The 12,719-nt window shown below is 51.2% G+C and overlaps 3 protein-coding genes across 3 annotated transcripts; all 3 read left to right on the top strand.

Moving 5' to 3' along the window:
* Nucleotides 1–2,729: 2,729 nt before the first annotated feature.
* QC764_704200 (uncharacterized protein) lies at nt 2,730–4,727 on the top strand (the record flags this gene model as incomplete). Its single annotated transcript, XM_062950078.1, has 4 exons — nt 2,730–2,957; nt 3,015–3,090; nt 3,145–3,226; nt 3,281–4,727. 4 exons carry the CDS (start codon nt 2,730–2,732, stop codon nt 4,725–4,727), a joined length of 1,833 nt encoding a protein of 610 aa, XP_062795855.1.
* Nucleotides 4,728–6,170: 1,443 nt separating this feature from the next.
* QC764_704210 (uncharacterized protein) lies at nt 6,171–8,875 on the top strand. The gene is made up of 2 exons (XM_062950079.1): nt 6,171–7,654; nt 7,708–8,875. The coding sequence occupies exons 1-2, from the start codon at nt 6,449–6,451 to the stop codon at nt 8,305–8,307; spliced, it is 1,806 nt and encodes a 601-aa protein (XP_062795854.1). The 5' UTR covers nt 6,171–6,448; the 3' UTR covers nt 8,308–8,875.
* A 1,625-nt stretch (nt 8,876–10,500) lies between these two features.
* Nucleotides 10,501–12,411, top strand: QC764_704230 (uncharacterized protein). Its single transcript, XM_062950080.1, has 2 exons — nt 10,501–11,465; nt 11,525–12,411. Exons 1-2 carry the CDS (start codon nt 10,633–10,635, stop codon nt 11,727–11,729), a joined length of 1,038 nt encoding a protein of 345 aa, XP_062795853.1. The 5' UTR covers nt 10,501–10,632; the 3' UTR covers nt 11,730–12,411.
* Nucleotides 12,412–12,719: the final 308 nt, after the last annotated feature.

The raw sequence follows: 12,719 nt of genomic DNA, 5'->3' as shown, positions 1-12,719 counted from the left end.
ATCTCCATCTCCCCAGCTCATCTGGACAATTGCATTGTGGCGGTTGAGACGCCTACTAACAAAGGCATTATTGTTTCTCTTTGTTCATTGTTCACTTCAACCTATCTGGAAGCTGACCTATCACCATGTACTCTTTTGCGACGCTAAAGTTAGGTTACAGCATTTTTTTTAGAGATAGGCTCGCCGTACTATGCGACATGTCAATTCGTACTATGTAGGGTGTCTTTTTCCCATACTTATCCCTAATCCTACAGGTGTCACAACATCGTTCAATACTCCTTGTTTCCATCACACTGCAATACACCCATACCGTCCATTCAGCTCTACCTTTGTTATAATTAACGGCCTTTCTTTTTAGCTTTAACCAATTTACCTAATTAACTAACCAACTCACTACTTATTCCATTCCCCACTACGTTTAATAATTATAGATAGGTAGGGTAGTACGCCTAGTTTAACGGTCCATAGGCGGACCAGTAGGAGTGTCTTGAAGCATACTACGCACACAACAAAGGCTCAGTATAGTCTCGCACTTAATTAATAGCTTCAAAATTAACGGCGGGGAGGTGCGTTGTGAATATGGGTAACGGTAACGGTAATGGAGAGGAGGAACGGTAGGAGTACAACGGACTAGAAAGGGGGGATTTCCCATATAAAAAACTACGGGTTGACAGTCGAAAAGTACATTGGGCCTGCTCCACATAGTACGGATTGACACGTCGCATAGTACGGTGAGCCTCTCTCTTTCTCTATTGCAACTTTTTGGGTTTGGGCTTGTCGTCACATCACGCAGCACCGCAGTTTCAAACTCACAGCAAACATTAGTGATGTCACATCTCAAGTGCCAGATTAAACGGCTAGAGGCGAGTACTCTCAGTTGATTAAGGGGAGCTCATTTGACCCGGTAAGCTGGCTAAGGTTCCATCACCATTTTGATGAGTTCCTGCACGCAATATAAACCGGACAACCCCTATCAGCCCAATCGCATTCATTCACGCCACTCACACTTCAACAGTCCTATTTTGGAGGTTCATCGTCGATCAGTTCCCAGCATTGCGGGAAACCGGGAAGCAACTCCTGAAATTGAGGGCTTTCAACTTTGTAGGATCCCACGTTTTTTGGTCAGTAGCAACCAGGTATTTGGCAAACTTGGTACTGTTATGACCTTCGGCCATTTTCGTGCACCCATAGAAGTAGACACCGAAGTCTGGAACAATGGTGGCCTTGTCTCTAACTGGTTCGTGATTCCGGGTAAATGGACCCCTCCGATTCAGGGGCGGATAAAGGCAGCAGCTCCCCATCGCGTCATGAATGGCCGTATTCTTGGAGGATCACGACGCAGACCTACGGCACTATTTACCAATAGCTTGGGGATCGGCATCCACTGAGTTTCTGACCGAAACTCGGTGCCGAATATCTGTGAACTAGACCCGGCGACTGCGGGTGAGAAATACGCCTGGAGAGTCGGTCGCGTTCGCACACCATGCATATTTGACACCTTCCCAATTCTGGCACTAGGCGTACAATGTGCTGTTGCAGTCTGCCCGTCGATTAATCTAAATGCCGTGTTGCCTGCCCATCAGAGAGAAGGTAGTTCGTAAGCGAACATGATTGAAACACGAGCCACGGTAGTACTTTCGGCAGAGCCGGTGCTACGAATGCTTGCTTCGAGTTGTCAACAACACATGATTGGCCAACTGCCTCGGAACACAGATCTGTCTGTCATTGACAGACATCCCGCACCTACCTACGGCAGCCCTGATCAAGACCAAAAATAGTAACGGCAACTTTGTCTTGCACTCGGGACCGTAGCTTCTCATGAGGTCGTAATCAGATGGTCAACACTGCTTGACTGGCAGAAGTGGTTGCCTTGAGCCTCCGCTATCAGAGCAACCGCGCATTCGCCTCAAGTGTTGATAGCACGCTGAAGGTCTTCTTTGACTGGAATGGCTGACCCCCACACGGCACCATCCGGTCTCTATATGTAGTCCAATCTTGGCTTTCCGGGACCCAAACACACTCTACGGTGCCGGTTGTACATGGACTGGAATGCGTTGGCGCATCCTATCAGTCCTCCTCGAACCAAGCTGATGCTGACCCCCTGATAGTTCCATGCAGAGAAGAGACGGGTTCCCTCAGCCTCACAAACTCGAGGCAGACTATTGCTGCTCGTCTTGCATTGTGGCTTGTTACCTTTTACCTTATTCTCGCTTGTGACACGCTTTCATAGGCCCGTATTCTCCATCAAAGTCAGGGTCCCTCAGCTAACCATGGACTCGGACCGTCTTACCGGGCCGGCTGCCCACTTCACCATCACCAACAAGTTGTGAGAGATAGTTCATGCTCTGACATGCGTCATGTGGTGGACTAACGGAAAAGCAGCCAAGGCTCACAAGCAGACTGGGATCTGCATCCCCCTGTCCTAAAATCCCGTCTCTGACAAGTGGGCTGCGAACTTCGGACTTAGTTTCAAGCCTGAGACCGTAAACATGCAGTACCGAGAACATTGGGGGTACTATCTTGGGATGCAAGACGGAAACAAGACAAGATACTATGGTGTTCTGTGCATCCGATCATGCTGTGGAGGTAGGCCAGTAGAACCGCCTGTCCGTGCCGCATTGTAAAGGAAACAGGTATAAATCTGGACTCCTTCACCACCATGGTTCTCATGACCCTCTTGTCTACCTACCTCCTTTATCAAAACCTTTGCCTTCTTCAAGCCCATCATCATGTTGGGACTCACCAAAGCTTCGGCAGTATTGCTGGCCACTGCTACACTAGTTGTGGCTTCACCAGCACCCTCTCCAGTCATACACCTCCTCCCCCGGCAGACCATCATACCCGGAGGCAAGCCATGCGGGCAAAATAATGCCACAAATCGACGGTGTTGGAAGAATAACTGGAACATCAGCACAGATTATGACAACATCAACCCACCAGCATTTAACAACCGAGTGGTAGGTGGCCCCCTCGTCTTATCCCGAACTTTTGACTTGAACTCATACTTTGTATAGTACGACTTTCACATCACCAATGTCACAAATTGGCTTGGTCCGGATGGTGTCAGGAAACCAGCGATGCTCATCAATAGCACGTTATCATCCATTCACTCTTGTCTGATGTCGCTTTCTAACATGCTGGCAGACCAATTCCCTGGACCCACGATTGAAGCTGATTGGGGTGACTATATCATTGTCAATGTGTACAATGACATGCAAGACAACGGGTACGATATACTTGCAGTCAATGGCAGTTGTATTAAATTCTGACTCGTGACCAGAACGTCTATTCACTGGCATGGAATTCGCCAGTACGGCGAAAGTAACCAGGATGGTGCCAACGGAGTGACCGAGTGTCCTATCCCACCTGGATCCATGAAGACATATGATTTCCATGTCACCCAATATGGCACCTCGTGGTATCACAGCCATTATTCCAACCAATATGGTAATGGTGTTGTAGGACCCTTGATCGTGCGTGGCCCTGCAGCGGCCAACTATGACATCGACCTCGGCCCTTACATGATCAATGACTACTATCACGAAACTGCTGATCGACTTCACCTGCGAGCCGAGTTGGTCAGCAATGGCCCTCCTCCTGACAGCGACAATATCCTCTTCAGAGGCAAGAACATTCATCCACTTGGCGCAAGCCGTGGGGGCTCTTACGACCGTCTCACTCTCACGCCCGGCAAGAAACATCTTCTCCGCCTCATCAATGCCAGTGTCGACAACTCCTTTGTTATCTCTCTCGTAGGCCACAACTTCACCGTGATTACGAACGACCTTGTTCCAGTCAATCCAGTCGTGCGCTCCTCCCTTTTCATGGCCGTGGGCCAGCGCTACGATGTCATCATCGAGGCCAACCAAGCTGTGGGCAACTACTGGCTTAATGCCACTCTCGAAGCCAATAACAACTGCGGTCGATCCCGTAATCTTTTCCCGGCCGCCATCATCAGCTACCAAGGCGCGAGCACCACCGCCCTCCCGACGAACCGCGGAACTCCCCGTGTCGCCACCTGCAACGGCGAGACCGGCTTCTCTCCCATCCTCACCCGCACCGTGCCCTCCACCGCCTTTGCCGGCTCCGCGGTCGGAACCCTCCCCGTCACCCTCGAGTTCCCCAACCACGGCCGGGGCCAGGTGTTTGAGTGGCGCGTCAAGAACACCCCCATCAACATCGAGTGGGACCACCCCATCCTTGAGTATGTCCTCGAGAACAACAGCTCCTGGCCGGGAGCGGCAAACCTCATCGACGTCCCCCAAGCCGACCAGTGGGTCTTTTGGGTCATCCAAAACGACTTCGCCTTGCCCCATCCCATCCACCTCCACGGCCACGACTTTCTCACCCTTGGCATCGGGTCGGGTACCTTCAACATCAACACAATGAAAAGCCAGCTCACGTTCAACAACCCCATTCGACGAGACGTGGTGCAGATGCCGGGGAATAGCTGGCTGGTGATTGGGTACAAGACTGATAACCCTGGTGTGTGGCTGATGCATTGCCATATCGGGTGGCATGTGGCTATGGGTCTGGGGGTGCAGTTCTTGGAGAGGAAGGATGAGATCAAGAGGATGATGCCGTTGGATCAGCTGGTGCCGAATTGCGATGCGTGGAGGCGATATGCCAAGACGAGTCCGTACCTGCCGAAGATGGATAGCGGGTTGAGGAGGAGGGAGGGGGAAGAGGTGGAAAAGAGGGAGCCTGCTTGGAGGAGGATTGCGTGAGCAAATTTCATATCGTATTTTGTTTGGTTCAGGGGTTCAGGGGTGCAAGACGTTGCCAAGGGTGAGGTGGAGACATGTGGGCAGAAATGGTCTGGGGGAAAGATGACGGTGGCTGTTTGCTGAAAGGGCATCATACATGAACAAGTACCTTGTGGGAGCAATACTCCTGTGGGTTGGCAGTCAGGTGTTTAGGGCTTTGGCCCGAGGTCCACATGTAAATGATCTGGAAAAAGTGTTGCTCTCTGGAGCTGATTAACTTGTACTTAATAACAACAACAATTATTAACATCTTCGCTGCCGTACAACATACCTACATGATTGGAAAATAGACTACCTATCTGATTTGAATCGCTGAGACGTTAATCACTGAGAGGGATGATTGCTTATGCCAGCTTCTTCTGCGCAGGTGTGGGTGGTAGGGCACAATGATAATGTAAATGTATCGTCGTTCGAGTGAAGTTTGGCCGCACTTGGCATGCTGAACGGTGGCATTGTTGATCAACTGGAAAAGGGCAGGAAGGAGAGCGAACGGAACTATACCCTACTGCAATGACGGAAGATTCAACACGCCGTGACCACAATTGAAGTAGAAGATAGTGTTTCCTACCTTCGCAGTCTCCCTGACGGGGTCCTTTCCTGAATCGTTTGACACATTTCCAAAGGGCCACAGCTCCTGCTGGCCCCGCCAAACAGACCCCAACAAGAGCGATAATGGCTTCGGCGCCGATATGGTTAGATTCGGTTGTCATGATTGAGTTTGAACGCTTTGGTATAAAGTACCTAAAGGAATAAGGACAGAGTGAGATGATGGGGTCAAGGTTTCACTGCGAGGAGTCAAGACGTGGTCGATTAGATTACCTATCTATATGTATATCAGTTGGTAAAGTGCAAACGAATACTTCGGGGCAGTTCACTTATTTACAAGACAGGTCAAATAGCTATTGGACTGTTCGTACTCGCTCTGCTCTATGGGAAAGCGTGGTGAAAAGCATCGGGGACGGATTAAAAGCCTACTAGATTACACCCGTCTCCGTTTGGTATGCCTTGACTTTTGAGCAACACACAAAGCCACAGTGTGAGGCCATCCAGCCCATCGAAGACTCCAAAAAGGAAATTGGAAATTGGACACTGTTGTGGCTTGAACCCTGAGGAAAAACATTATTCTCGTTGATGGGTGAAGATCTCAGCTTCCAAGCTTCCGGGTTTCCTTTGGGGAGAGATGAACAACATCGAAGCTTCCATGTATCATCCTCCGCCAAGAAAGCGATCCTTGTTGCTAAAAGCTTGTCAAGCTTGCCTCAACACCTTAATTATGAATTCTCGTGAGTTTGTGAATGTTGTGAAGACAGTTTTTCAGGCTGAAAACAGCAATTATGGACTATCATCCCTAAATGATGTAGCGACACGGGTTGATGCGGATCCTTGTGGGGATTCTGTGGGGTATTCGTCAACGACGCCTTGCCAACGATTGGCTATGGAAAAAGGTCTTTTTGATCCAGCCATTTGTTTTCTGCCACGGCCTTGGAAGTGTGGATTTGATCATCACCGTCCCGACCCCTCCTTTTCCAAGGGTGGGTTGTCATGGATGTCCACGTGGAAGTCTGGGCATCTCACCGCCACAAAGATTTGAACATGCTTGAAAACACCGCCGGCGACGCGTTGGCTGACGCTCCCAAGTTCTGGGCAACTCTCTCGGCACACGGAAGCGACGGCACACAGCCATGTTTTATTACGATACCGACGCCCTTGAAAGCGACATCCTGGTGCACGAAGGCGCGCCAAAGCTTACCTACCACGAGTATGCTGCCTTCACCAGACCACGCATCCAGCAGTTCCAACCAACCTCGGCGGGGTCTTCTGCCGGCGAGGTGAGCCGGTGTGCCTTGTCCGAGGACTGGGAGGGGCGTGGAATGTTTGAGCTTGCTCTGCGACAAAACCATGCTGTGGACCGAGATGGCGAGTTTGTGCTCCAGGGCGACCACGTACATCCAGCACTTCGAGGCCGTGTGAGGCAGGTGATAGCGCGGCGCAGCCTGAACTATAGCTCCGATGAAAAGGGCGCGCTCGACGGTCTGAACCTCACACGTGCTGACTACGAAGCCCTCAAACTACACCCGTCGACAATCCAATATCTCCGCCGGACCACGACCGAGTCCACTTTTTGGGATCAGCGTCACGAGAAGCTTAGCATCATCCTCTGCTTCTCCACAGAGCCGCGGCCAGCCTACGACTTTATGTCTTTCACATACAGCATCCCCGACCGAACGGCGACAATGCTCTTGCGCCAGTCCTATGACCCGCACATTCATGATGTGGATGACTTGGAGCAGTATGGCGAACGAATGCAGGCCTGCAAACCCCATTGGGCCCACCCATTGGTCACGCCCGTTGTTTTGCTCCAGATGCAGTTTTTGCTCTCTGAGCGCGCCGTGGCTGAGAATGAGAAGGACATCTCCAAGGTGGAGCAAGATGTTGAACGCATGGCTGGGTTCGAAACGATCGACTCCCGCCCAAAGAGCCGGTCGAATTCGACCAGTTCAGGTGCAACCGGCGGGTACAGTCATCCAAAGCGGCCCACTGAGCTTATGAAGAACGCACACGACGCCTTCAAGAAGTCTATCAAGCTGCTGGACACAATCACCTGGATGGATAGGGCAGTTGGTGTTATTTTGCGGGCAGGTGACGAGCTAGAAGAAGTGAGGTACGAGAGTGAGAATGACATTGACAGCCCCGACCTTCAGGGCGCTTTGATCTCGGCATCTGGACGGACGGTAACAGGTCTTGCTCGTGCCCGCATCATTGAGGATCCAATGTCAGCCCATTGGCATGAGATCAGGCAGTACCTCGAGAGTCTACAGCAGCTGTGCAAGAGCCTGGAAACTGAACGACACATGTTGGAAGTTCGATGCAAATCTCAGATCGATATTGTGAGTCTGCTCTGCTCTACTGGTTGACCAAACGTGCTAACGGAGCGTTTCAGATCTATGCCAAGATGCAGCAGGAAGACAATATCTTGACAGCTCGCATGGCAGTTACCTCGACTCGAGATTCCTCTTCCCTCAAAGCACTAGCTGTTATCACAGCCCTGTTCCTTCCGGGTGATTTTATCGCCAGCCTCCTTGGCATGGCCATGTTTGAAAAATGGAATGACGAGGAATACGATGGTGATAGGCTGCCCGAAACGCCAGAACGATTTTGGCTTTACTGGGCCCTTGCGCTCCCACTTACCTTTATTATCTTTATTCTCTGGCGGACGTGGTGGGTATCGCAAGATCGGTTCTTCAGACAGCATCTGTCCAAGGAGCTCAGTGAAGAGCGGTACTGGACTGAGGACAGGCGGCCTCGGAAACTGGACCACAGCTTTATCCGTGACTTTTTCACTCTCTCGGCAAGGAGAGACGAAAAGGCCGACATTCCACCACCGAGTCCGGATTTGTCTCACTCTCAGCTGGCTGCTGAGAGTAATAGCAAGACTCCATCACCCCCAGCCCCTGTTTTCAACTTGAAAAGGATTGCTTTTGCCGGGACAGACACACGAAGGAGTAAGCGCAACGCATTCCGTGGACATAGTGCGGTGTAGTTCGTCAGTGCCTACTTGAGTGTCATGTAGTTTAGGATTCGAGGTTTCATCAAAGAGGGTCCGGCCAAACCCACCCCAGGGCCCTCAAGTAGTTCACAAGATGGAGCTGCAGGTCAAGTCTCTCCACCGCTGCAAAGTGGCTCTTTCATCGAGTCCACTAGCTTTGTCCGGCGGGTTATTCTAACAATGATGGAATACCTATCAGTCACATCAGGTGGCACCGTAGGTACATAGATTCTAATACATTACATAACGATGGTCCTCGTCGTACTTCAGCCATTGTAAACATTGTCTGTTCAGACGCAACTTCGGTCTGATAATACTTCAGCTCAGCCAAGGAGCGGCTAAGGCGCGGCGAAGTCACTAGGTTGGTTGACGGCACTTAATGAATCTGAGCAAGGTCGATCTGAACATGGAATTACGTCTCCTGACTGCCTTTAGCCTTCTTCCACTCAAAATGATGACTGCCAGTCTCGGGCTTTCCTGGACCCTCGAACCTGAGGTTGAACATGTGAGCCCCAAAGTAATCCAGTTCGGCTTCCTCCGTCAGGCGCCTGTTAGTTAGCATGGGTTAAGATACGTATCAAAAATTGAACCTACCGAACTGGCTTGGAAGACTAGTGGAGCTTGAGTACTTGAAGTATTCTAGGCTGGCGCTCAACGCCGGCACGTGAAGGTCTGCCTCAATTGCTCGCCATACCGCTGCTTCAAGTCCCGGATAATCTCGTTGAAGCTCTTCGGTCACACTCGTGGAAGCAACTAGGTTATCATGGTCCAACTTGCCGGTCTTGTAGACGCCTTCAAGGAAATCAACAATACCATCGCTCTGAATGATGCACCCAGCCCTCCAGACCTGCAGAACATCTAGGAAGTTGATGTTCCATCCATTTTCCTGACTCGCCCTTGACAGCATGTGTAGCCCCTGAATGAAAGACATCAATAACGAGGCATACACCGCCTGCTGGACGTCCTCCTGCACGAACTTCTTCCTACCCACAATGCCGTTGATTTTGCCTGGCTGAACATCTCCGCCCAGTGCCTTTTTGATCCTTTCTCTCTTGGCTGCATCAGTCAATGCCGCACGAAAGATGCGAGACAGAGCTATCGTCGGGTGCACCACATGCAATCGAATTCCTTCCTCAGCAGCCCACGTCCCAGTCCCCTCGGAATTGTCGACGTCCTGTACGACCTTGTCATTGAAATCCCCCAGTACATGCTCACCACACTTTCCTTTCATCTTACACACTTGAGCGCCAATGTCAACCAGAAAGTTCCCTCTCAAGGGACCATTATCGTTTCATTTTCGAAAGACGTCGCCCACCTCATCGTAACTCATGCCGAGCGAGCCCCGTGATCATGACTTCCAAGCCTCAGAAAACGCCGTCATCATCCCGTGCTCGATTCCATTGTGAACCATTTTGACGTAGTGCCCAGTCCCGCCCGGCCCCAGCTTCTTCACACATGGTCTTCTCTTCCCATCCTTTGTCGCTATTTTCTCCAGGAATGGCACCACAGCGTCCAGCGCCTGATCAGCTCATCCCGGAGATATACTTGGGCCCTGCCTTGCGGACTGGTACCCTCCAGACACACCCATACCAATGTAATGCACCCCGATCCTCTTGAGCTCCTCCTGTCTGCGCTCGGTGGCGCGGTAGTGCTCATTTGAGGCATCCATGATGATATCGCCCTTCTTGAGGAACGGGGATAAGTCAGAAATGCTGGCATCTGGCTCCACACGTGGGGAATGGAAAATATGAAGACCTTGGGGGAGTCGGAAGGGAAAGCCGAACAGAGAGACTTGTGGACTTCATGATGGGTTATTTTGTCTGAGTGGTTTGTGTCGGCTGCTTGAGAGAGAAGCTTCTTGACGTTGGGGCGGTCGGGGTCGCAAAAGTGCGCGTGGATGTTGTGGTCGGCTGGGAGGAGAGACATCATGCCCCTCATGGAGCCTGTGTCTATCATGCCAATTTTGTTGACATCCATGGTGATGCTTACAAAATATCTGTCTTTGCCCGTGTCGGTGAGGTGGAGAGTTGCTCGGCATTGTCATGGGATGGCGAGAGATGAACCAAGTTTCTTTAGAGTCGGCATTTTGTGTGATGATGCTCATGATATATCTTTTTCGATGATGGCTCGACCTCTTCTTTGCATTTGTTGATCCCTTGTCGGGATTGGTTGAAGGGTGATGGTGTGGGGTGGTGTCGAGTAACGCTGACATCATCGAAGTCACGACTTTCTCGAAAGTCTCCTAAAAGGTGATTTTGTGGCCTCACTTTACCACCTCTGTTCGCCCAATATCGAAATCCCGCCCAAGTATCCAAACGGATGACGATGTCGACAACACAGGTTCCCCTCGCCTTCGCATCATGCTCCATCGGCTTGCCAAAACACACACTGCACCAAAAGATCGAAGCCATCCGCGCAGCCGGCTTTCAAGGCATAGAACTCTCCTTCCCAGACTTGCTCTCATACGCTACGCTGCACTTTGGCCGCGATGTCGCCGAGGACGATTACGATACCCTCTGTGAGGCAGCAAAGGCAGTAAAGGATCTCTGCAGCCGCCACGAACTTGTCATCATGGTCCTCCAACCCTTTGCAAACTTTGAAGGCTGGCCTGCTGGAAGCCGTGAGCGTCAGGACGCGTTTGCTCGCGCGAAAGGCTGGATCAGAATCATGGATGCCACAGGCATTGACATGCTCCAAGTTGGTTCGTCCGACTCGGCGGGCATCTCATCCTCCTTTTCGGATCTGGCAGCGGACCTCCGGGAGCTGGCCGATATGCTTGCACCACACGGCTTCAAACTTGCTTATGAGAATTGGTGCTGGGCAACACGGGCTCCCACATGGAAGGAGGTTTGGGAAATTGTCAAGATGGTTGATCGGCCCAACATTGGACTGTGTCTAGATACATTCCAGACAGCTGGTGGGGAATGGGGAGATCCAACTACAGCGTCACGTCTCATTGAAGGGGTCTCGGCTGCAGACCTCACCGTGCGGTATAAGGACAGTCTTGAAGAGCTGTCGCGCACGGTCCCGTCGGATAAGATCTATTTCCTGCAGATAAGTGACGCATACAAGATGGATGAGCCGCTGGCAGATGTGGTAGAACAAGGCCTGAGACCTAGAGGGAGATGGAGCCACGACTGGAGACCCCTGCCGTAAGTTCCGTTCCACGACTCAACACTTGGCGTGTACTGGAGCTGACTGAGAACCAAAGATATGACGGGGGATACCTCCCAATCGTGGAGTTCGCTGAAGCAGTGCTCAGAACAGGTTTTAGGGGCTGGGTCAGTGTAGAGGTGTTTGATGGCAAGTTTGAAGAAAAGTATGGTGATGACTTGATGGGCTTCGCGCACAAGGCTAAGTTGGTTACCGACCAGCTGTTGGCAACGGCACTTGCATCCGGTGATAAAACGAAATAGACACGAATAGACCGGAATTCGGCAAGGGTGGCGATTGGTTCTCCTTGGTTTGTCGGCTTTGTCGTCGCGTCCCAAGTCCCTACCGGGACGAGCGTGAAGCTTGTTTCAACCTGAACCCCACATTTCGAAGCTGGCATTCGCTATCTCACAGAGGCTCAAAGGCTGGAGTGACATCATGCCCAGTTGAGAGTGATAACAGTTTAGCTTGGCTTGCGTCCTCACCATCTCACTCTTGAGATATGGTTGAAGCGATGACGACGCCAGCCAGACAAACGCTGAAGACTTGGGGATATAAAGTCTGTCAAGACATGAACAGTTGAAGGTTCTCATCAAACACATCAACGGGCTCATCATAGAACATTCAACCTCAACCAAGTTGCCACGCACACGATTTCCATCCAAAAGATCAAGGACCAGAATTCAAAACACACATCAACGTCTACTGCCACAAGTCAACATCAGACCACCAACTGTCAGCATACTTACCTTAAGCTGCAACATTCACAAGTCAAAACACCATGTGCTTCGGTTTCGGATCTAAATCATCCCGTCGCTACGGGGGTGCCTATGGCGCAGGACCCAGGCCAGTGGTAGTCCAAAACGGCTGCGGGGGAGGACATGGTTATGGCGGCGGAGGAGGGTTTGGCGGAATGATGGGGGGCGGTCGAAGAAGACATGGGCCTGTCATGATGGGTTCAGGGCCGAGGATAGGCGGGCGACATCATGGTGGTTATGGAGGGTATGGAAGACGTTGCTAAGTGAGTTGAGGGGGGCTATATACTTCAAGGGCGTTATTTTAGAAGTTTATGTCCAGGCATGTAGTAATGAACAAACGGTTAATCTCTAATGGATGTTGCCTGGACCTGAAAATGAAATTCCCTTTCGGGTGTGTTCTTGGCTTCTTGGAAGGTGGGGGCGGGGGTTCCAGGGCATCAGGCTTGTGCTTGGTTGGCCAATCAGGGCCAGACGGAGCTATTTGGGCTGCATGAC

Source organism: Podospora pseudoanserina (assembly GCF_035222485.1).
Source record: "Podospora pseudoanserina strain CBS 124.78 chromosome 7 map unlocalized CBS124.78p_7.2, whole genome shotgun sequence".
In the NCBI taxonomy this organism is placed as follows: domain Eukaryota; kingdom Fungi; phylum Ascomycota; class Sordariomycetes; order Sordariales; family Podosporaceae; genus Podospora; species Podospora pseudoanserina.
This window is presented reverse-complemented; position numbering and strand designations above follow the sequence as displayed.